We start from the raw sequence: 22,619 nt of genomic DNA on the forward strand, positions 1-22,619 counted from the left end.
AGTGTTCTTATTGTCTTGCTATGAAAGGTTAGCACTGAACCCTACATAGCAAATACGATTTGAGATCTCTGCTCATTGTAAGCATGTTGCCAGGAAGTACCCAAAAGCATTCTGACCAATAGCATCATGTGAAACAACCAGAAGGTCGGCCTGTTCCCGGATTCCTTTCTCTGTCCAATCAATGTTCAGATTGTGTTTGGGGGAGGTCAATGGGTCAGACTATCACGAGGCTGTGGGGGGAGATTGGTGGAGATAGCAGAAGCGCCTTTCTGCGGCATCTGTGAGCTGATTGTCCTGTTAAGTAGAATGGGTTGGCTGCTAGGTTACACTGGTGAAACTTTAGCATGACGACTCCGAGTGTGGCTAGGTGTCCCCCCCCCCCCCCCCCCAGGGTATCTGGCTGCTCAGAAACCCAACCCGGTGCAGTCTGAACCGGATTGTTCCAGTTCCGAGGTTTAAGTGCCCTTCCAGGTTCACCACGGCATAGACATGCCCCTAGGAAAGAATGAAAGAGAAGCCAGTGATAGATGCAGAACTCTTCTATCTCGGCGAAGGTGCAAAATTACTTATGTAGCCAATGCCAGAGATAACTGCCACGGAAACCGTGTATAGAAAAACCGAATTAAACATGACATGCATTCTGTAATTAGGGGTGCTTTCAGTGGGGCTGTGCGCCACTCAGTTATGGCATGTAAGGATCACTTTCATTATTACTAAGTTGTTTTTCAAAAGTAGTATAGTTCACCCAGCTATGAAATATACAAATTGAATTCTTCAAATTTATATCCTTCAACAGCAGTTACACCGGTCCATTCCATCAACTTTCGAGCATCTTTGTTGTAGCGGATGAGATATGTTCGGTGCTAGTCGTGTGACCAGGCAATGAATGAATGCTAAATAAATGTTACATTCCTACAGCTCTTTTCAAGACACTCAAAGTGCTTTACAGAACCAATGTGGAGCTTCCTCAACCACCACCACTGGGTAGTACCCACCTGGTTCATTTCATGGCAGCCATTCTGCACCAGTACACTCACCTAAGCTAAGATGATGAAGGGGCAGGAGAGAAATTACCAAAGAGATATAGAGGTTGATTAGGTTAACTTTGAAAGGGCCACAGTAGGCAATTTAGCCAAGGCAATTGGGGTACCAGCCCTACTCTTTCAAAGGAAGCCCAGGGATCCTTTATGACCTCAGAGAGTCAGGACCTCAGTTATATGTCTTATCTGAAGGACGACACCATTTTTACAGCGCAGTGTCCCTGTCACTGGACTGGGGCACTGGAATCCACACAGACCACAAGATGGGCTTCCCTGCTGACTACACCAACACCTCTTCCAGCAGCAACCCAGCTTTCCCAATTGGTTTCCCATCCAAATACTGGCCAGGCCCAAACCTGCATAACTTCAGCTCGCAGGTGGTATGGCTGCTGGCGATAAATGCGTGGGGTGGAAACAAGGCTAAAGCCTGATGCCACCTCAGCTTAGGAACGTTTGAAAGTGACTCAAACGTTATAAAACCCGCATTTCACCGACCATTAACATTTTCCATTTTTGGAAGCCCTGCCGCAATGGACTTGAGGTCCTACTGTGATGGATTGGCTGGTTTAGGCAATCGATTCCAATGAGTTTGCACCGTAACATCACTAGTGCTAAAGAAAGCTACGCCTTTCTGCCATACAAAGGCAAAATACTTTAATTGCGTATTTTCATCCTTTTTTCACTAACCATACGGGTGGACTGTTGAAAAACTTTGAAGGCTCTTTTCTTAGTTTCAATGTCGGGATAGTTACTGCATTTCCCATGGTGAGGCAGGATCGTCAGGTGCTGCACTAATCACTGCAGGCTCCGTTTCCCCAGAATTCTCCAATAATAGGATATACAGGGAATTATTGAAGCCTTTCCAACAACACATAGCTTTTTACTATGTTGTTTACCTCCGATATTAATTGCATTTTGAATTCAAAGCATGATGTGAATTTAGAGCATGCCTTTACAGAGCGTTTTGTTTAGTGGATGCAGTGTTTTAATTTGAGAGTGTCTGTGCAGCAGGTCTAGGTAGAGTGTATGCATGCATTTATGCCCCAGAAGTATAAAACAAAACATTTCCCTAATTAATTCAAGGTGTTTAATTGGTTAACCCGAGGGCTTTCATGTCTATTTACTAGACTAATTAAACCAATGGTAATAAAGGCTGACCATGGGAAACGCGTATAAATGGCGAGGGAGGGGTCGTACGAATTATAGATCCTTTCATATGAGGCCAGGAATCACCGAGGAGCATGAAACGGAACGTGCATTCTGAGATCAAAGAAGAAGGAACCAGCCTTGCTTCCCTGCTGTTTACAATTCCCATTGAATTATTGTAGTGGGTGTTACCCATGAGAACACATCTATTTTCAGGGGGGGGGGGGCCCTGTGTTTCTGGGGCCTTTCTTTCGCTCTCATTATTTATTCTGGAGCTCTGGCAGATTCTGGCCAGGCTGCCGTCATGCCACTTCAGCTTGCTGTTGATGGATGTCGCAGGCTGACGTGCGCGTGGCAGGTCCACGGATTCTTATTGGACAGAATTAATGCAGCATCCCGGCTGCCGGTAAGCAGCACGGCGAAAGGATAACAAAAGGGAGAATGAAAGGGATTTTTTCATATTTTTTCGCCCAGTCACGCGATATGCGATGTCTGCCAAGTCAGTGGTCAGAAGGTAAAAGCTACAGAGTGATTCTTTTTTTGGCATTAAAATGCCCTGACATGCCGTGTCACAGACATGTTTGTCCTGCTTGAAATAATGTGGCTTGACATGCCAAGGAAAGGCTGGTCCCACCTCATCTGGTTTGTCATTCCGTCTTTTAATAAAGACATTTAATCCCAAATCTCTTTCATGAGAGGTGCTCCCGCCCAGTGGGAAGGCCTTTGAGGGGCAGCGCTCCCTGACTTGGGGGTGTTGTAGCTGCCCCTGTGATAGCCATAGCACCCTTAATAAATTTCTGTGGTTTATTTAGATTTTTAACCTGTGAATACTACAGCTCTGGAAGAAATCAAGAGACAGTTTTTGTTTTTAAGAATTTGCATCAGTAAATCCTGGTTTAATCCTGGTTTTGCTGGCAGAAAACTACACTGAGCGGTAGGTTGCTTACAGGCTCAAAACTACTAAGAGTGCAGTACACAAGACGAATGTGAAGCAGGAGATACTGGGAATGGTGAAAACGCAGCCAGGTAGAAGCGATTTTCTAATACCAGAGATGACTGTCAACCTATCCAACTGTGCCTCATGAATAGAAGGATGACCTCAATTGACCTTCAAAAAGAATGGGGAAAATGAAGGGTAGGTGTGAATTGCACTGCTAGGACAATTCATAAGAGAGTCCTAGAAGAAGGACTGAAGACCTATAAAGCAAGAAGCTTCATCAATGGGAAGCAGAGAAGAGGCAGGCTGGAGTTTGCAAAAAGATGTATAGTTTACACAGAAGTGGGTGTGTCTACTGGAAGGTTTATCACGCATTTGACGTCACTGTGTACCTCCGCAGATTAACGCCTTCTGCACAGACTGTGCATGATCGATTCACTTTCTCCCACTTCAGATACCAATATGGATGCTTTTGATGAGCGTTGGGGTAGTTTGCAAACCCTACTGACTATTTACATGTAAATGCGTGTGCATGTGTTTGCAGACATATCTCAAACTGAAAATCTCACGCCAGCCAGCTGACCAAAGTCGAAATTGTAAAACACAGAAAAAAGTACGCGAACCTCATTGCTATGGTACGTGTGCAGGGGATATCAGAATAATATTTTATATAATAATAATAAGGGGCGGCATGGTGGTGCAGTGGTTAGCACTGTTGCCTCACACCTCTGGGACCCGGGTTTGAGTCTCCGCCTGGGTCACATGTGTGTGGAGTTTGCATGTTCTTCCCATGTCGTCGTGGGGTTTCCTCCGGGTACAACGGTTTCCCCCCACAGTCCAAAAACATGCTGAGGCTAATTGGACATGCTAAATTGCCCATAGGAGTGCATGCGTGAGTGACTGGTGTGTGAGTGTGCCCTGCGATGGGCTGGCCCCCCATCCTGGGTTGTTTCCTGCCTCGTGCCCATTGCTTCCGGGATAGGCTCCGGACCCCCCGCGACCCAGTGGGATAAGCGGTTTGGAAAATGGATGGATGGATGGATGGATGGATGGATGGATGGATGGATGGATAATGATAATAATGTGCTTGTGCAAAGCTTGACCGGAGAACCGCGCACGTTTCTGTGTACATGTGCGCAGAGTGAACACGTAAGTGTTGTGCTTGTGTGGGGAAGTATGAACCCGCCTTAAGTTTCAGAATACCCTCGCCGAAAAGTCAAGCAGCCCCATAGCATCAGCAGAAGGAAGTCTTTGTTGCTGCCAAGGAGCCCTTTGAACCTTTGCTCCATGTACTTGGTATTCTACGTGCAAATGCAAAATTTCCGGCTATTCCACTTCTGAGGCTTACAAAGCTGCACACGCTGAGCTGCTCGCTGAACAATTCCAGGCATGCTACAGAGAATCGACCTGGCGTGATAGCAGGAGACGCATGGATGCAACCAGAGCGGAAAAATATATGCCAAAGTACATAGCAGACATGCAATAGTAACCAAATAAATAAACACTTTTGTAATAACAACAAATAATAAAATTATTTAATTACTTAAATTTATTATTTAATAATAAATAGTGCCTGAGGCACATAGTATTATCAAAAAAAACATTTTACAGCTGGATTACTGTTTATAATGACTTCTTAACTTTTTCAAGAATTGTTTTCTGTATGGCGCATGGTGGGTGATCAACGTCTCTGCTGGGGTTCCATGTGTGTGGAGTTTGTATGTTCTCCCCTTGGTGTCGTGGGGTTTCCTCTGGGTACTGTAATTTTCCCTACCACCCTCCCCACAGTCCCAAAACATGCTGAGGTTAATTGGACCTGCCCGTTAAATGTGTTCGAAATGGGCTGGCACCCCACCCTGGGTTGTTCCCTGCCTCGTGCCTGTAGCCTCTAAGATAGTATCTGAAGCACCATGGCCCTTAATTGTATAGGTGGTTACAGAAAATGCATGGAAGTGTTTTTACTTCCACTAACTCGAAGATGTCCTCTGATATTTGGGCAGGAAAAGTGGTGCCCTAAAGCTACACATCTCAGTACAAGCACACAAGAATGACCCAGTGACCTGCATTTGACTGATATACTTTAATTCAGATCAACTCAAAATCAGCATAATGTAGGATTACTGGTTTCAGCATGAGTCATACCTCCCTCTTGGGCTTAGGTGTGAGAGGAAGTCCTCAGATTTCTGGAAGGCGAACTGGGACAGGGAGTGTTAGACTGAGAATGGAATGACAAATGAATCAGAAATGCTTAAAACCTATCATTCACATGAACAAGCCTTCAAAATGGATGTATTTTTAGAATATAAGTCACTAGTAGCTTGACCCCAGGTGGAAGTCTGGACTGGGCAGTCTTATTAGCAGCCTATTCCTGACCTGGATGAATGCCACAGAAAAAGGGAATGGTTTTGTAGGAGGTGAAGAATGTCAGTGCCATGTTTCATTCTCCCTCCAGGCGTGGATATCCTGAAACTGGTTTCCACCCAAATTGGCAGTCAGTGGGTGGACCTGTATCGGACCTTGGCCAATGCCACTGAGCGGGAGGTGGCGGCCTTTTCCAACGGCTACGCGGCCGACCACGAGCGGGCGTACGCCGCACTGCAGCACTGGATCATCCGCGACAGTGACGCCAACCTAGCTAAACTCATCAATGGCCTGCACCGGCACCGGCGCATCGACGTGGTGGAGAAGATCCGTTGCGTGATGGAAGACAATCCTCAGGTGAATGCAGCAGGTTCTTCTTCCCTTATTATCGGTGCTTGTACCATCTGCACCTGCCTCTGCTCCTGTCTGTCAGAGCGCTGAAGCTTTGTCACACATACAATACTGTGCAAAAGTTTTAGGCAGTCAAAGGAAATGTTTAATGCTATTTAACTAAGCAGTAAGGGTATATGTGCTCAGAACAAAAAACACAATTCAACATTAGAACATATGAAAATTAAGAGTGGGAGCGGCATGGCGGTGCAGTGGTTAACACTGTTATCTCTGGGACCCGGGTTCGAGTCTCTGCCTGGGTTACATGTGTGTGGAGTTTGCATGTTCTCCCCATGTCGTCGTGGGGTTTCCTCCGGGTACTCCGGTTTCCCCCCACAACCCATGGGGAAATTTAGTAACTCCAATTAGAGTCCCACTCTAATTGGAGTCACTAAATTGCCCGTAGGTGTGCATGTGTGAGTGGATGGTGTGTGAGTGTGCCCTGCGATGGGCTGGCCCCCCATCCTGGGTTGTTCCCTGCCTTGTGCCCATAGGCTCTGGACTCCCCGCGATCCAGAAGGATAAGTGGTTTGGAAAATGGATAGATGGAAAATTAAGAGTAACCTGACAAAAGTTTACAAGACTTTCCTCTGTTCTCCAAAAACTTACTGATAACTTGTTGGACGGTTAGAAAAACACCGCTTCAGTTCCCAGACCCCTCCTCAGGGGCACCTCGACCGTTCCATATATTTGTTAAATTTCACATCCAGATCAATTAATTAATTAATTAACCGAATTAGGGAGGTACAGATTAGCTATATAAGGTGAGGTACAGGTCGAGTCAAAAAATACATGGGTGTGTATGTTTGGTTGCCGCAAATTCCAGGGTGACTTTAGGGGAGGTTTTGACGCTGACGCACTTCGACTTATCATAGTTTTACATCAACATGAAGATCATTTGAGCATCATTTTCTTAGACCGCTTAAGACGTTGGCACATTACTGCACCTGTCAGCATGTTAATGTATTATGTCTAAGTTGCTGCTGAGTAATTAGTGGGCTGTAAAGCACCATAGCCTTATCGGCGTGTCTGGGGTAATCCACATCCGCTTGGACAAACAGAATATGACACGTGATGCAAATGCCATTTAAAGTTCAATCGGCTCTGAGAGCCTCACTCCTCCTGAAAGAGGACTATTTTAATACGGCATTGATCTGACCCTTCCCTGTTTTTTTCTGTGCTTTGTTCCAGCACGCTCAAACATACACATGGTCATAACCAAGGTCACTTCAGGAGATTGGGTTTTCACCCTCTGTGTTAATGGCTGGTACTAATTTCAGAACAGGACAAAGAGGAAAACAACAGAAGTGGGGAGGTGGTGGGGTCTCCCGTTCTGGAAATGATCTTCCTAACCTATATAGCTGGGCACCTCATTATACTCAAGGTCATTACCCTTGCAAGGTTAGATACCACAGATAAAGAGATACATCAGTTAAGCCTTGAAATGTAATTTCACCTGTCATCACCATGTAATTATATGTATACCTGAGCTGAAACTGTAGACTTTTCTAATTGATGTTCTTTTTTTTTCTTTTTTCAAAAAATGCTGGATTCCCGGTAATGACTCCTGAAGTGGCTATGGCCTGGGCACATTGTATGCTGTACTCGCAGCTTCCCTGGCTGCCTCAGGATGTCTCATGTTTCCATCTTTTGCCCACTTCGTGCCTCCTGCTTAACACTCACACTAGAGCCTAGTGCTGTCATTCTTTTAAGACTGGAAGGAGGACAGCTGTGAGATCAGTAAAGGATCGATAGAATAGTTCTGAGTGTAATCAGAGGTCGTTTTAAGAAAAAGTTTTTAGTGCCATTAGGATGTTTATATTACACACACACACACACACACACACACACAGTTTTATAATGATATCTTTGTGGGGACTCTCCATTAATTTCTATGGAGAAAAATGTAATCACATGACGACCTTAACCCCTACCCAGCCTCATCCTTAACCATAAGTAATCAAAGACAATATTTTGCAATGCAAAAGACATTTTGGCATTTTTACTTTTTCGATTGCAGTCACAGATCTTTGTGGGGACCCAAAAAATGGTCCCCACAACATCAAAAATCAGGTTTTTATTACATCCACACACACATAATCTATAGCCTACACACCTATAGCCTACACACATAGTCTAAATAGAGACTGTCCATTCATTTCTGTTGTATGGAAAGAATCTAATCCCAATCACAACACCCTTAACCCATGTCCAACCATAACCTAAACCATAAGTAACCATCCAAAATACACAACTTCTGTTAGCTTAGCATTTTTACTTTTTTGATTGGATTCACTGGTTTTTTTTTTCTTTTTATAAAATTGAGGTTATCCAAATGGGCACCTGACAAAATGTCCCCCATAAGTAAGGAAGCTTCAGGTTTTACTGCACTTTGGGGACATTTTGGTCCCCAAATGTGATCTATGCAAACTCCTCCCACCTCCTCCCCCCCTCCACACACACACACACACACACACAGTTCTTTTAGACTTTCTAAGCTTCCATGAAAGTTTATATAATATTTAATTTCAAGTAGATGTTTCCAAAACCCAAGCTTTAGCAGGGATCTTTTGTAGGTGCTGGCAAACCGGAACAGCTGTCGGCACAGATTACTGGAACAGAACGTTCCACCTCCAGCGTGCCATGTGCATGCGTGACTGACAGTATCTGATGGACCCTTTACGGTTCTCTGTTGAGACTCGTTGCAATGCCCGTTTTCAATTTCTCATTTGATGATGGAAGGACCTGTATCGCAGGTTATTCGGGTGACTATCTGTGTTCCAACATCAAGTAAAAAGGATGATGGAGGGCAGTTTGGAACAGTAATTATGGGGACCAAGTCGCAAAAACCAACAGGCACAGAGGGTTAGCCCATTGAGCCACACACCAGCCCCAAATGGAGCAGATTAGCTCCACATGCTCATTTAATGTTAGTAACATCTGGAATCCTGGGTCTAGATGCTATCCCGATTGTCCAGTGAATGTTTTAATGTAACTGATCTGTGAAGTGATCTGTGACCTGAGCTAGACAGGGTTGGCTAGTTCATACTCCCCTGTCCTCTGCATTACGAATGGTGCTTGAGTAGCTTTGACAGTCATATGGTAACAGTAGGGGCAGTGTGGTGGTGCAGTGGTTAGCACTGTTAGCTTTGACAGTCATATGGTAACGGTAGGGGCAGTGTGGTGGTGCAGTGCTTAGCACTGTTAGCTTTGACAGTCATATGGTAAAGGTAGGGGCTGTGTGTTGGTGCAGTGCTTAGCACTGTTAGCTTTGACAGGCATATGGTAATGGTAGGGGCAGTGTGGTGGTGCAGTGGTTAGCACTGTTAGCTTTGACAGTCATATGGTAACAGTAGGGGCAGTGTGGTGGTGCAGTGGTTAGCACTGTTAGCTTTGACAGTCATATGGTAACGGTAGGGGCTGTGTTTTGGTGCAGTGGTTAGCACTGTTAGCTTTGACAGTCATATGGTAACGGTAGGGGTAGTGTGGTGGTGCAGTGGTTAGCACTGTTAGCTTTGACAGTCATATGGCAATGGTAGGGGCAGTGTGGTGGTGCAGTGGTTAGCACCGTTAGCTTTGACAGTCATATGGTAACGGTAGGGGCAGTGTGGTGGTGCAGTGGTTAGCCCTGTTAGCTTTGACAGTCATATGGTAACGGTAGGGGCTGTGTGTTGGTGCAGTGGTTAGCACTGTTAGCTTTGACAGTCATATGGTAACTGTAGGGGCAGTGTGGTGGTGCAGTGGTTAGCACTGTTAGCTTTGACAGTCATATGGTAACTGTAGGGGCAGTGTGGTGGTGCAGAGGTTAACACTGTTACCTCACACCTCTGGAACCACAGTTCAAGTCTCTGCCATGGTTCTGTGTATGAAGTCTGCATGTTCTCTTTGTGTCATTTTGGGGTAGTTCAGCCCCCCCCCCCCCCAAACCCCCAGCCAAAAACACATGTCAAGTTTATCTGGTGTTACCAAATTGCCCATAGGTGTGAGTGGGCCCTGTGATGGGTTGGCGCCCCGTCCTGGGTTGTTCCCTGCTTTGTGCCCTGTGATGGGTTGGCGCCCCGTCCTGGGTTGTTCCCTGCTTTGTGCCCTCTGATGGGTTGGCGCCCCGTCCTGGGTTGTTCCCTGCCATAGGCTCCAGACCCCTCATGACCCTGAATATGAAAAGTGGGTACAATAAAAAGGATGGATGGCTGCAGTAGTGATGTTTAGAAGGTCCACCTCTCTTATGTCCAGTAAGTATTTAAAGTAATCACTATTATCTTTGTAAAGTTTCAGGAACAAAATGTTTTTTCAAAGTAGGCTATAGTCAAAATGTCTTTGAATCTTTGTTATGTCACTTTGCATAACATTTCGCTGTTCTGGACGACCTTGTAGGCATTCCCGTTTAAAATGAGATGAAAGAAGTCTTTTACTTTTCTTTTACTTTAAAACTCATTTAATACTGTAATATTTGCTTTGTTTTTGATTTGCTCATTAATGTCTGTTCAAATATTTAGGTAATATATGATATAGAAGTTATGAGCCATAGAGAATGGCAAACAATCGCCCCGAGTGATTTTCAGTGACAAAGACAAGAGAACAGCCCTATGCTGTCACTGCCTTACACACCATCTCAGTAGCAAGTTGAGCCCCACCCAGTCCAGGCCAACCTTTGTGTGTAACTCAGCCAGACCACAATGACTCACTGAACTGTGGTTAATAAGTTTCTGTTAGCTTAGCAATTAGCTTTCTCTGTGGGAGGCTGCGTTCATTTCACTACCTTGATCGATTCAAACCTCTGGGTGTGTTCCTGCTAATCGTAGTGGTGAGAATAAAAAGCCCCTCGTAACCCCAAATGCATGCCATAGATCTCCCGTCGCGTGACTACCGTGATCTGTAACGTAGTGTGAATCTGCAGTGTGGATGGATTGCACGTGGACACAGAAAGAAAGCCATTGTTTACTGTGCATTATCTTCTGAGTTATTGACCAAGTCTGAAGTCATGCTGTGTGGGAGGCCCAGGAATTTTCCTCCTGCCGCTGGGAGCCCACGAAAGCAGTGCGCGATGGCCCCTTGTTTTTGCTTGACGTAAAATGGGAGCGATCCGTGCGCTAGCTGAGCCCTGCGCTGGCGGTTCTGAACCTTCTCACACCCCCTGCCGCACAAGAGGCCCCCTGTAGTCAGGGAGAGCAGCATGACTGAGCCAGTCACGTTCTCAGCCTTTGCGCCTCTGTTCTGATGTGATGTTCCACTGCTTCTCTTCCCCGTTCCCCCTCGTCTCTTTTGCAGTTTGAGCTGAACCAGCCAATGACCTCTGCGAACATAACACATTGCATTAGCCCCTCCCACAAGGCTCCAGAATGCCCCGGCGTAGTGGGGGAGCAGTCCCCAGTGGACCGGGGAAAGGGCTTTTTTGCCGACGAGTCCGAGCCGCTGCTGCGCTGTGACTCCACCTCCAGCAAGGACTCTGCCCTCAGCAGGACCGGCTCTTTCATAACCAAAGGTGAGTCACCCCTAGACCCCTCTCTTCCTTAAAGCTATTAGCAGATGTTTTAACCACAACCTCAGTTGAGCTGAATATGCACAACTATTGTAAAAGAGTCCAAACAACTAGCTTTGTTAGAGGAAAGGAAAAAAAAAACTTTGAATTTGCAAACATGCCATTACTGTATGTCTGAAACACTTGGTATGTCACAAATACTGTGCCCACATCAACTACCTGTGGTATCATAACCTGTGAATTATTATCACCAGATCTCTATTAATATTTCTGTTAAAAACATTCAGATTTCACCATAATTCATAATTCATCTTCTGTGAAGATTTTAATTGACATCGATGTTCTTTGAACAGGAATCTGGTGTATTGCTTTGAGTATGTCTCCCCCTTCTGGACAATTAGCAACACTTTCATTGTGGGTTTTCCAGTGCAGCAGGACATATGTACAGTAGCACAAAACAGCAGTTAATTTTTAGAGTAGAAAAAAATGCATACCTAAAATGATTATAAATACAGGATTAACGTTTTCGTTTAAGGTCTGCTCCCTAACTGTTTGGCTATTTAAATATTAGTTTAAATACTAGAACTTGTGGCCATAAGTGGAAATTAGTGGGAGAACATTTTAAAACGTTTAGAACATTTTTTAAACCCTTCTTTACACAGTAGTTAGAGGACGGAATAGTCTTCCTGCTAGTCTTCCTGCTAGTCTTCCTGCTAGCTAAAACCCTGGGTTCCTTTATATCAGAGTTAGATAAGATTTTAACAACTGAGCTATTAGTTAAGTTCTCCCCAAACTAGCTTAATGGGCCGAATGGCCTCCACTAATTTGTAAATTTCTTATGTTCTTATGTTAATGCTTTGCTAGTAATCATTTGGTAATATATTAATAGATAAAGATTCATTTACAAACAAATTTAGAAGTGTATTACAACTGTATTTTGCCCCTGGAATTTACAAAACACCTTCTAAACAGCTTGTAAATAGTATATTCTTTCTGAGATCTAAATAAGATGTTTTTGTAATACATTTCTAAATTTGATTGTAGGTGAATCTTTTTTTTCATTTACTAACACATTATCAAATGATCAGATACAGTTTATTAATAGTTAAGGTACAGATCTTAAATGAAAGCGTTTCCCGAATGGGATGCGTAAATATCCTGTGGTTTCTGTAAGAAAGGCACATTAAGGTGCCTCCTGTCCGTAGCTCTCGTAGCTCTTTTCAGGTTACACCTCTTCGGTATTCAGTATGAGCATTTACACGTCTGTGCATGTGCCACCTCCAGAGAAGAAGGACACGGTGCTGCGGCAGGTCCGGCTGGACCCATGCGACCTGCAGCCCATCTTTGATGACATGCTGCACATCCTCAACCCGGAGGAGCTGCACGTGATCGAGGAGATCCCCATGGCCGAGGACAAGCTGGATCGGCTGTTTGAGATCGCTGGTGTGAAGAGCCAGGAGGCCAGCCAGACACTCCTGGACTCTGTCTACGGACACCTGCCAGACCTCCTGTAGCCGTGGAGACCGAGGAATTTGCTTTTCCCATCATGCCCCCAGTTCCTCCTGACCCCAACGCCCCAAATCGACCGGGCAGTGTTTCCTCGGGGACCCATAGATGGTGCATGTTTTTGCTCCCTCTGAGCTGCTACCAGGAACTCAGAGGGAGCAAAAATGTGGACTGTTTGCATGTCCTTTCGGACCGGGCGGGGAAACACTGCAATTAAGCCGCTGCTTTCTCTCATGCTGGTCTGAATGTGATCCCCGTTCTTATCGCCTCGCTGCCACATTCTTGGGATAAAGCTGTGGAGAATCCTCCAAAAAGACACACACGCACACACTATAATGCATTATTTTTATAATACACAATACATCTTAAATTGTCGCCTTCTGATAAATGCTCTTCAGTGACCTACTTGTTTTAAATGCTGTTTACTAACATGTCAGATTTGTTTTTTTTACAAGTCTCCAAGCCTATTATTATTATTATTATTACTGTATGTGTCGTTTTTACAGTAGTTAAAGAATGTTATATGACATTTAAGATGTTAAACGACTTTGGGCATTTAAATAACTCCCATTGCTTGGTATAATAAGTTTGCATTCTGCATATTTATACTTGAATTTTACAGACACACTATCAGAAAATGGAAATTCCTCAAATAAGAAAATGCGTGTGTAAGACAGACAGTTACTCATATTTCCTCTTCAGCACCAAAAACACAATATAAGGGCAGTTTTGTTAGACGTGCACTGAAGTGAAAGCAGCGGGAATCGGTGTCTTTCTGCCATGCCAGTCATATCGAGCTATTTTGGTGCTAGACTTGAAATACTGCAGACGTAGTGAGTTCCACATTGGTCAGTGTTCTTATTCTGACCTATGGGTAGCACCTGAGTTTTTGCAATTATTCCATGAGTAACCTTTGACCTTATCTTCCCACTTACTATGAAGCTAAAGGGAAGCAAAGCTTGTGTTTGAACAGTATACTCTGTAGGATGGTTTAATACTTATTGTAACTGATAAGTTTACTATAATTGTATCATGTTAGATCCTCAAATTAAAGTTCAAATTTTTGCCATAATATTTTGCTGGATTCTTTTCTGGTTTTCATAACTAATTAGGGACCCTCTGTTATCACATCACTGTGGTAAGGGGTTTGATTCCTATCTTATCTTCCATAAAATTATTAGTTTTCTATTTCTATACTAGATTATAAAAACCACATAATATGCCCAGATGTTTCTCCAGAGCAATGCCAAGGATGGATCAGGCATGTGAAGATACCCTAGATACCATCCTGTCTTAGAAATTGAAAAAAACTGTAAGAAAAGAGACAATACTAACCTTTTTACAGTTTATAGTTTTGAGTCATTGTGTTTAAATGACTACTGTGTGCTGGCTGCGCTTAACCTCTGCGGCCTGTGTTTTCTATTTTGCGTCAAAGTTCACCATAGCGCAAAATGTGTTTTGATGAATGAGAATGTGTTTCAAGTTTTTCAAAAAGGGTGATTGAGATAGATACTACCCTGTCTTAGCAATTGAAAGAAACTGTAAGAAAAGAGACAATATAGCCTTTTTACAGTTTATAGTATGCAACGGATTAAACGTTGATTAATAAAATGTGCGATCACATTATATTGTAGGAATAATACAAAACAATAAATGAATATTAGAACAACAAATTGTCACTCCAGATCAGGATGCTAAGCTTCAAAACAGTTCCTGTCTGATTAAAGGCAGAGATAGAAAGCACATGCTTTGCACTTCCGAGGGGTTTTTGTATGTACTGTACAATATCATAGCGCTGGATTAGTATGTGCTGGCATGATCGCTAGCCAAGTACCTAGCCCTGTTTGTCTCTGGTGTAAAAACTTCGGCTGTGTCTTCAGTTCACCTTAACTCCAACAAGTTATTCGGCTAAGGAAGAAATCCTGCTTTGTGAAGTACCCCCGATCTCAACCCTATTGAAAATTTGTGGGTTGTGCTTAAAATCCAGGTCCATGCCAGGAACCCAACTAGTTTAAATGAACTAGAAATTCTGCAAAGAAGAATGGTCAAATATTCAGCCAGAATTATGCCAGCAGCTTGCTAATGGCTACCAAAAGATTCTGGTTGATACCTGTTGTACTTCTGTCTGTAAACTTGTGACCACAACTATACTGTGTTTTTGTAAAGAAAGCGCCCTCTCATGGTAACACCCTGCAAGTGATGGCCGGGTTTAGACGAGAATTTAGGCACACCCCCAGAAGGCACACCCCCAGCTTGGAGGGGAAAATCGAGGTGGCTGCATCTGTAACTGGTACGTAAGTACACATTCACCTTTAAAAACGATACATGCGACAATCCCAAGGCACCTACGGCAAACAGGTGCTAAGTGAGGAACCAGACCTCACAAGACCCCTTATGATGAAAAAATAATGGATCCATGATTTCCCTTGCCCGGACGTGGGTCACCGGGGCCCCCCTGGAGTCAGGCCTGGAGGTGGGGCTCGATGGCGAGCGCCTGGTGGCCAGGCCTGCACCCATGGGACATGGTCGGGTACACCCCCGAAGAAGGCACATGGATCCCCCCTCCAATGGGCTCACCACTTGTAGGAGGGGCCATAGGCGTAGGGTGCAGTATGAGTTGGGCAGTGGCCAAAGGCAGGGACCTTGTCGAACCTCGGATTCAGGAGGAGCAGTGTGATTTTTGCCCTGGCTGTGGAACAGTGGACCAGTGATCCTCAGCCGGAAAAGGGTAGAATGCTCTCTCTAGGTTGGGGAGGGGGGCCTCCCCCAAGTGGAGGAGTTTAAGTATCTCTGAGTCTTGTTCATGAGTGAGGGAAGGATGGAGCGGGAGATCAACAGGCGGATCGGTGCAGCGTCAGCAGTGATGCAGGCGCTGCATCGGTATGTCATGGTGAAGAAGGAGCTGAGCCAAAAGGCAAAGCTTTCGATTTACCAATCGATCTACGTTCCTACCCTGACCTATGGTCATGAGCTATGGGTAGTGACTGATAGAACGAGTTCGTGATGGCAAGCGGCCAAAATGAGTTTCCTCTGCAGGGTGGCTGAGCTCTCCCTTAGAGCTCAGTCATTCGGGAGAGAGAGGTGGTTCGGGCATCTGCTTAGGATGCCTCCTGGATACCTCCCTGGTGAGGTGTTCCAGGCATGTCCCAGGAAGTCCCGGGGAAGACTCAGGACATGCTGGAGGGACTATGTCTCTCAGCTGGCCTGGGAACACCTCAGGAGTACCCCGGAGGAGCTAGATGAAGTGGCCGGTGAGAGGAAAGTCTGGGTTTCCCTGCTGAGACTACTGCCCCCACGACAAGGCTGCTGTACACCCAGCTCAGCCATTGCGGGATCAATGCTGCAGTACACCCAGTAAGGCCATTGTCGGGAACAAGGCTGTGGTACACCCAGCTCAGCCAATGGCGGTAACAAGACTGCCATACACCCAGCCCAGCCATTGTCGGGAACAAGGCTGTGGTACACCCAGCTCAGCCAATGGCGGTAACAAGGCTGCCATACACCCAGCCCAGCCATTGCGGGGAACAAGGCTGTGGTACACCCAGTTCGGTCATTAGAGGGAAAATACGCACAAGGCTGAAAACAGAGTTCGCCTACTCACCTGAGGTGAGTAATTCAGATGAAGGGTGAGTACAATAAAACTGAACCCTGTTTTGCTAGCTTGTAAAAAAAAACAATGATAACAATAATTTGCGTGCTGGATTACATTTTTATCCCAGCTAACTAGGAGCAAAAATTCCAATCCACACAAACTGGGAGCCCTGGTACTGTTTTACAAATATGTGTATGCAAATGTCCATTTTATGTAACGGTACTTAGTTTTGAATTGTAACTTATCTTTGATATGTGTGCCCAGAAAATAAAAACTGTTTTATATATACCGTGATAAAAAAAATCCCATTTGAAATAACAGGATGGACAGAGTAATTCCTGTGTTGGGCCCCTGAGTGAGGCCCCTGACCCCCATTTGCTCCAGGGACTCTGTGACCCTGCTGTCTCAGTTGTGTGTCACTTTGAATAAATGTAAATGATCAATGATCATGATTCGTAAGTATTCATCATGAATATCTATTGATTTAGACCACCTTCCTCTGTCCTCTTATTCAATGGATAATCCTGTAATAGCAGAATTTTATCATTTCAGATGACAGTGTTGCTGACTGGGAGCGTTTAATGTGTTTAAGCTGTAATAAAGTAAAATGAACCACAGCTGACAATTTGCTTCCATGTAATGTTCTGATTCTTGTGCTCCCTCTGCTCTGGGCCAGGCATGGAAGAGCCATAGATGTGCTATTTTATCTTAAAATGCTCACATTGTCAATGACTATGGAATAAGGTTGTGGTATCGGTTGATTTGTAGCATTAGTTATTGAACAAATTATTTCACCAGCAGTAATAATGTCACAAGATCAATTTGTATCACTGGATATATCATTTTTGATTTAGAGGATGTATTAGCCAGCTGAAATACTTGCCCAATGACAGCTGGCAGATAAATCTGTGGGCACGAGTCAGACCTGGACAGGCCATCTAGCATACCTGGAATTTCTTTGGTAGGCCAATGGGTTTTTGACTGTGAAAAAAAATAGATCTATATTTTGCATTAATTTTATACCTTGACATATTTGTATTCAAGTAGCTTGTCAAAATATACTGTGTAATAAATTGTGTTATAAACAGCAATGGACTAAGGTAGGTATGTTTTTTGTACGAGTCAAAAAAACAAATTCATAATTTTTGTGACGCATACAGGCTAAAGGCAGGATATTATTGGCCAAAATGACCTGAATATAAACCATTTGCACACAAAAATACCTGAAGGGATGTTTTGACGAATAAATTTAGGTAATAAACTTGACTTAGTACTCTCTGCAGCTGTATATGCAGTTCAGTTTGACCCGTCTTGTCTAGGTGCGGTCCGATTCTATCACTGAACTCTGGGATGGTAGGCAAAGTGGCATTGTGATCGGAATAAAAGAGGCAGAAATATGAAATGGGTGGGGCAGCCTACAGGTGGGGTAACAAATCTGCTACCGGGATATTGATCTGTGCTAACTGCCGGAGAGCGCTAAGGTAGCGGTGTTATGGCTGATTTCAAAGCTCAGACGTCTGCTTCCACCTCGATGTCATTTCCACTGACCCACTGCTTCATTAGTAATCGCATAGAATATGATGTCTGAAACAAACAGCTTTGTTTTATATGAAACACTGCTTCATTTTCACTATGAATCATGAGACTGGTTTGATTTCCTTGCGTTTGAAACCCGTTCCTAAGTGGGGAATGAGATAATCACAGAATAGTGAATGCACAGACAGGAGACATGCCTAAAACACAGGCACAGTGAACAGTGAGCCGGATTGCCACTAGGGGGCAGCAGGAACAGGAGAATCCCTCACAGCTGTTATTTCTTTTGCAACTGAAAGCATGGCTTTATCGTCAGCTGAAAAGAAAAACCTGAAAGAATTTTGTGAAGAAGGTCGTTTTCTCAAATGGCTCAAAACAAAGGGTATACTGAACTGTGAAAAAGGAGTAAGAGAGCGGAGAGATGGAAATGCAAGAACTGCCTACCTACCGTGAACATGAAGGATGTAAGATTGATGTGACTGATGAAGTGCTCGCTTTAGTGAGGAGCCAAAGGGAAATTCGATGCACTTCACAGAATCAAGGCTAAACGGGAACATGTCACACTCCAGGAGAGAGCTCTCAGGCAGCCGTGTTACAGCTGACACTAAAGCTCTGACACTTGTTTTCACCTTGCTATCATTTCCAGTGACTCACTGATTTGTTAATAATCACACAGAATAAATAAACAGGTTTGTATTGTCTTTGTTATTACGCAGAATGTGATGTGAAACACTGTTTCATTTACACTATGAATCACGGGACTAATTTGATTTCTTTGCGAACCAGTTTGGAGCTAAGCACAAAACGTTTCTATATCCTACAAAGGCACAAATTACGGGTGGCAGAAGTGGGCGTGTCGATTGCTGACGTTTTGACAATATCAGCATGATATGACAAACTCAGGGAGAAGAAGTGCTGGAAACCATCAAAATTCATATAATGTTTATTTCTGAGTGGAATTCCACAGTCCCTTGCACCCTCATACACTGACAATAGAGAGTTATTCACAATAACTATTAGCCAATACTATTATTCTATGTCTAACCATGCATGAAACACGGAAATTATTGACGAAAACTTTATGTAAAAAGATGCCAGCTAACAGGTATTAACGCTAAGAAAATATTCCAATATTTGCCATATGTTGCCTGCAACAGTTTTACTAGCCTGCAAGAAACTTCTTCCCTCACCTAACTTATAATGCAGTGTAGGCTGACCATCTAGCTAAATTTAGCTAACAAACGAAAGTTAGTCCCAACTGTGATACACAATAATCAAATAATAATAACTTCAGGGACCTCACTTGCCTTAGGCTTTTCCTGTCAAGAGCATCAGTGTAATATCACTTTGGTCAGTTTTAGCAACAAATGAATGAAAAGCGTGTTCCTCGTATTTTCACGCACAACCACCGCTAGTATTTACAATGGCCCAAAAAAGAAAGAAAGATCGAGCGGGTGGCGGATCAGTGAGTGAAAATGCTTTGTTGATGTTAGAGGTCAGGGAAGAGTGGCCAGACTGGTTCGCACTGATTGAAATGCAACAGTAACTCAAATAACAACTCGTTACAACCAAGGTATGTATAAGAGCATCTCTGAATACGCAACATGTTGAATCTTAAAGCAGATGGGCTACAGCAGCAGAAGATCACACCACGGGCCACTCCTGTCAGCTATGAACAGGAAACTGAGGCTATAGTAGGGAACGGTTCACCAAAATTGGTAATGGTGTGCCGGATTTTTTTGGCATGCTGTGGAACCGACAGAGCATCGTTTAAATGCCACCGTCTGCAGTCCAAAAAAAATCATAAACATTAAGAAAATACAAAAACACATAAATGCTGAAAAAACAATTCCGCATAGGCTAATAAGTCTATATTCCCTGTGATACAATGGCATTCCATTGAGCTGTCAAAACATAACATAAACGAAACATAACCTGTTTTATGAACAGTGCGAAATAAACCAAAAGTATTGATGTGGCTTGCAGGCGAGTTTGTTCTTCACTTGGTCTTGCACTTACAACCTGTAAATATTTAGTAGCAAATACTATAGTGAGCTTGAATTTTAACATGTTGTAAATAAAATCCATTTAAAGGTTGATCAGTCTGTTAGGATCAGGCCCTGCACTGTCCTGTCTGTTGTTTCCCTGCTTGGCCAGCAGGTGTCACTGGTTGTCCTATTCCTAGTGTTTTGTTGTGGTCAAATAGTATGTCCTATGTCCTTCTCCTAACCATATTCCCTTGATCTCAACGGAAAACATCATGAGGTGAAGAAAACGTGTGAAAGAAAGGTCATGAGGACTTAGGAAAAGAAAACTGCAGTGATAAAAGAACCCGACAGCACTTAAATTAGGCTCTGCAATTATATAATGGCTGATGTTATTGACGTGGGTCTGCCGTAAGAAACTCCAATGTCTGAAAATGAAGTACAAGAAAAGTGCATCTTCAGCCTATACGTTGTGGGATGGCATTATCTCCGTAATGGATGGTCCAGTGTATCCTATGTTGAAGGAGGTAAGAAAGGAAATACTGAAGCACCTTTCCTTAGCATTTTAGAGAATTCAAACAGGGGCCTGTATTTAAATCCGACAAGTTACCCTGATAAGCCAGTAACCCAACTTTGTAGCACAGTCCATCGCTCTCATTACGGCTACCATTTAGATACTTCTGGGTCATTTCACTCGATTAGGAACCTTCCTAAGCAAAAACAGACTGTTCAAGTCCTTCGTGACTAACCCAAACTTTATCCTTGATCCACTAGCTCTAGTGTTTTGTTTGTGGTAAATGGCCACACCTGCTTCTTGTCTAGTCCTGGATGCTTGTGCAGGCATGGGCCTGCCGTTGCTCTGTTCTTTAGTTGGTCATTGTATGTGTCACTGACCAGAACTTCAGTGATTGCAGTGGATTGCAGTGGATGATTTTGCTCGCGGTCCCTCTGCTTATCCTCGCTTGCATGTCTATCCCATGTTTACCCTCCCTCCATTATGTCCCCTCTGACACACTCATCAAAAATGTTATGGGAAAACTAGTGTGGGTGGTGCACAGATTTTAAAACAAAGGTTTTTCTTTTATATATCCCACATGATTCAAGAAACACTCCTTCAGAATGGCATGAAATCAAAGGGCTCCTTTGAATGTTCTTCCCGTAGCAGGAGTAGAAGGTCAGGTTACAGTACAGTACAGACCACATCATAGAAGGTAAGAAAAGAAAAGCTTTCCTACGTCATTTTTTAGCATTAAGTTTAAACTGCATCAATACCATTTCAGCTGCTACCAGCTGTGCTACTGTGGGGTTATTATTGTAGCAAAATTATTTGCAAATGTGCATGGAGAGTGGTGTGACCGTATCTCAATCTGTGTGTGCGTAATCAGAGTTGTAAATGTGTAACAGAATTTGTAAATGTGTACTGAGATTTGCAAATGTGTACAGGAATCTGTAAATGTGTATTGGGATTTGTACATGTGTTGTACATGTGAATGCATAGACAAATCTGTAAATGCGTGCATAGATTAGTGAATGCATAGACAAATCTGTAAATGTGTGTATAGATCTGTGAATGCATAGACAAATTGGTAAATGCGTACAGTGGTATCAATAGCAGAAATGTCTAAATATTTTGTTCCAAGAGCTGGAAATACAGACATCAATTACGACTCAGGCAGGCCTCTTAATTGGCTGTCTCTTTACATGAAGGTTTATGAAACTGTATTGCAGACCAGCACTTTGTGACTTTTCCAAGTGGGGAATGTGTAATCCCCTGTCCTCCACTGTTGAAAATGATGGATTTTCCAACGCAGTTGTCTCTATTATTTTAATAGCTATGCCTTTGGCCCTGGTTCTGTGGACTTTGCATATTTATAAATTCTAAATATAGATTGACAATATCAGCCAAGATTGATACACCAGACCAATGCCGATATCTAGATTTTTAACAAATATCCGCTGATAGCAATATGTTAACCGATATATCATGCATCTCTCTACCTCTAACGTAAGATGCACACTCTAACAATGCATACCCTCCTTGCTAATTGCTGTGTTGACATGCTCCAGATTACATGGTACCATACAAGGAGATTCTGGTGAACGCAGTAGCATTGTCAATCCCTTATAGTTAACTGCTGTTGGCAGAAATACCCAGGCCCCAGGGACGGATTATGGGTTGTGTGGGCCCCTGGGCAAAACGTTCGCGAGGGCCCCCCCCCCCCCCCCCACCACCACCACCACCACCACCACCACCAGCCCCCCCACCACAACCACCACAATTCAAGGGCCCTTGGCAGCCAAAAGCCCTCCCTATAGGGTCAGGGGCCCTTGTAGGCAGAGGATCAAAAAATGTAGGCCCTCTAAAATAGACAAACGAAAATACATTGTTGATAAGCGTTGCAAATTGTTTTGGGCTAGGGGCCCCACGGGCCCCCTGCACCCCAAGGGCCCCTGGGCAGCGGCCCTGCTGGCCCGGTCCGTAATCCGTCCCTGCCAGGCCCAGTTCCCCAGCCTTTTTGGGCTCCAGAATATTCATTGACATGTTTTGACCTCTAACGTGACTTCACTCAGCTTATGACATTTGTGTACAAACATATATTGGAGACTGACATGTTAGCATGTTTTCATTCTATTTATTTCATTCCATTAG

General features: G+C 43.9%; 2 protein-coding genes across 3 annotated transcripts in view; both read left to right on the forward strand.

Moving 5' to 3' along the window:
• The window catches only part of tnfrsf21 (tumor necrosis factor receptor superfamily, member 21), a 28,147-nt gene extending 14,216 nt beyond the window's left edge, over positions 1-13,931 (forward strand). The window contains exons 4-6 of the mRNA XM_049004633.1: positions 5,576-5,841; positions 11,143-11,356; positions 12,638-13,931. Coding sequence (XP_048860590.1) covers positions 5,576-5,841; positions 11,143-11,356; positions 12,638-12,867 — 710 coding nt within the window. The 3' untranslated portion in view covers positions 12,868-13,931. The remainder of the gene's footprint in view (positions 1-5,575; positions 5,842-11,142; positions 11,357-12,637) is intronic.
• A 7,142-nt stretch (positions 13,932-21,073) lies between these two features.
• The window catches only part of LOC125727715 (adhesion G protein-coupled receptor F5-like), a 41,725-nt gene continuing 40,179 nt past the window's right edge, over positions 21,074-22,619 (forward strand). For both annotated transcript variants that reach the window (XM_049004626.1, XM_049004627.1), the window contains exon 1: positions 21,074-21,180. The gene's annotated coding sequence lies outside the window, so the exon portion shown is untranslated. The remainder of the gene's footprint in view (positions 21,181-22,619) is intronic.

Source organism: Brienomyrus brachyistius, unplaced genomic scaffold, assembly GCF_023856365.1.
Source record: "Brienomyrus brachyistius isolate T26 unplaced genomic scaffold, BBRACH_0.4 scaffold113, whole genome shotgun sequence".
Lineage (NCBI taxonomy): Eukaryota > Metazoa > Chordata > Actinopteri > Osteoglossiformes > Mormyridae > Brienomyrus > Brienomyrus brachyistius.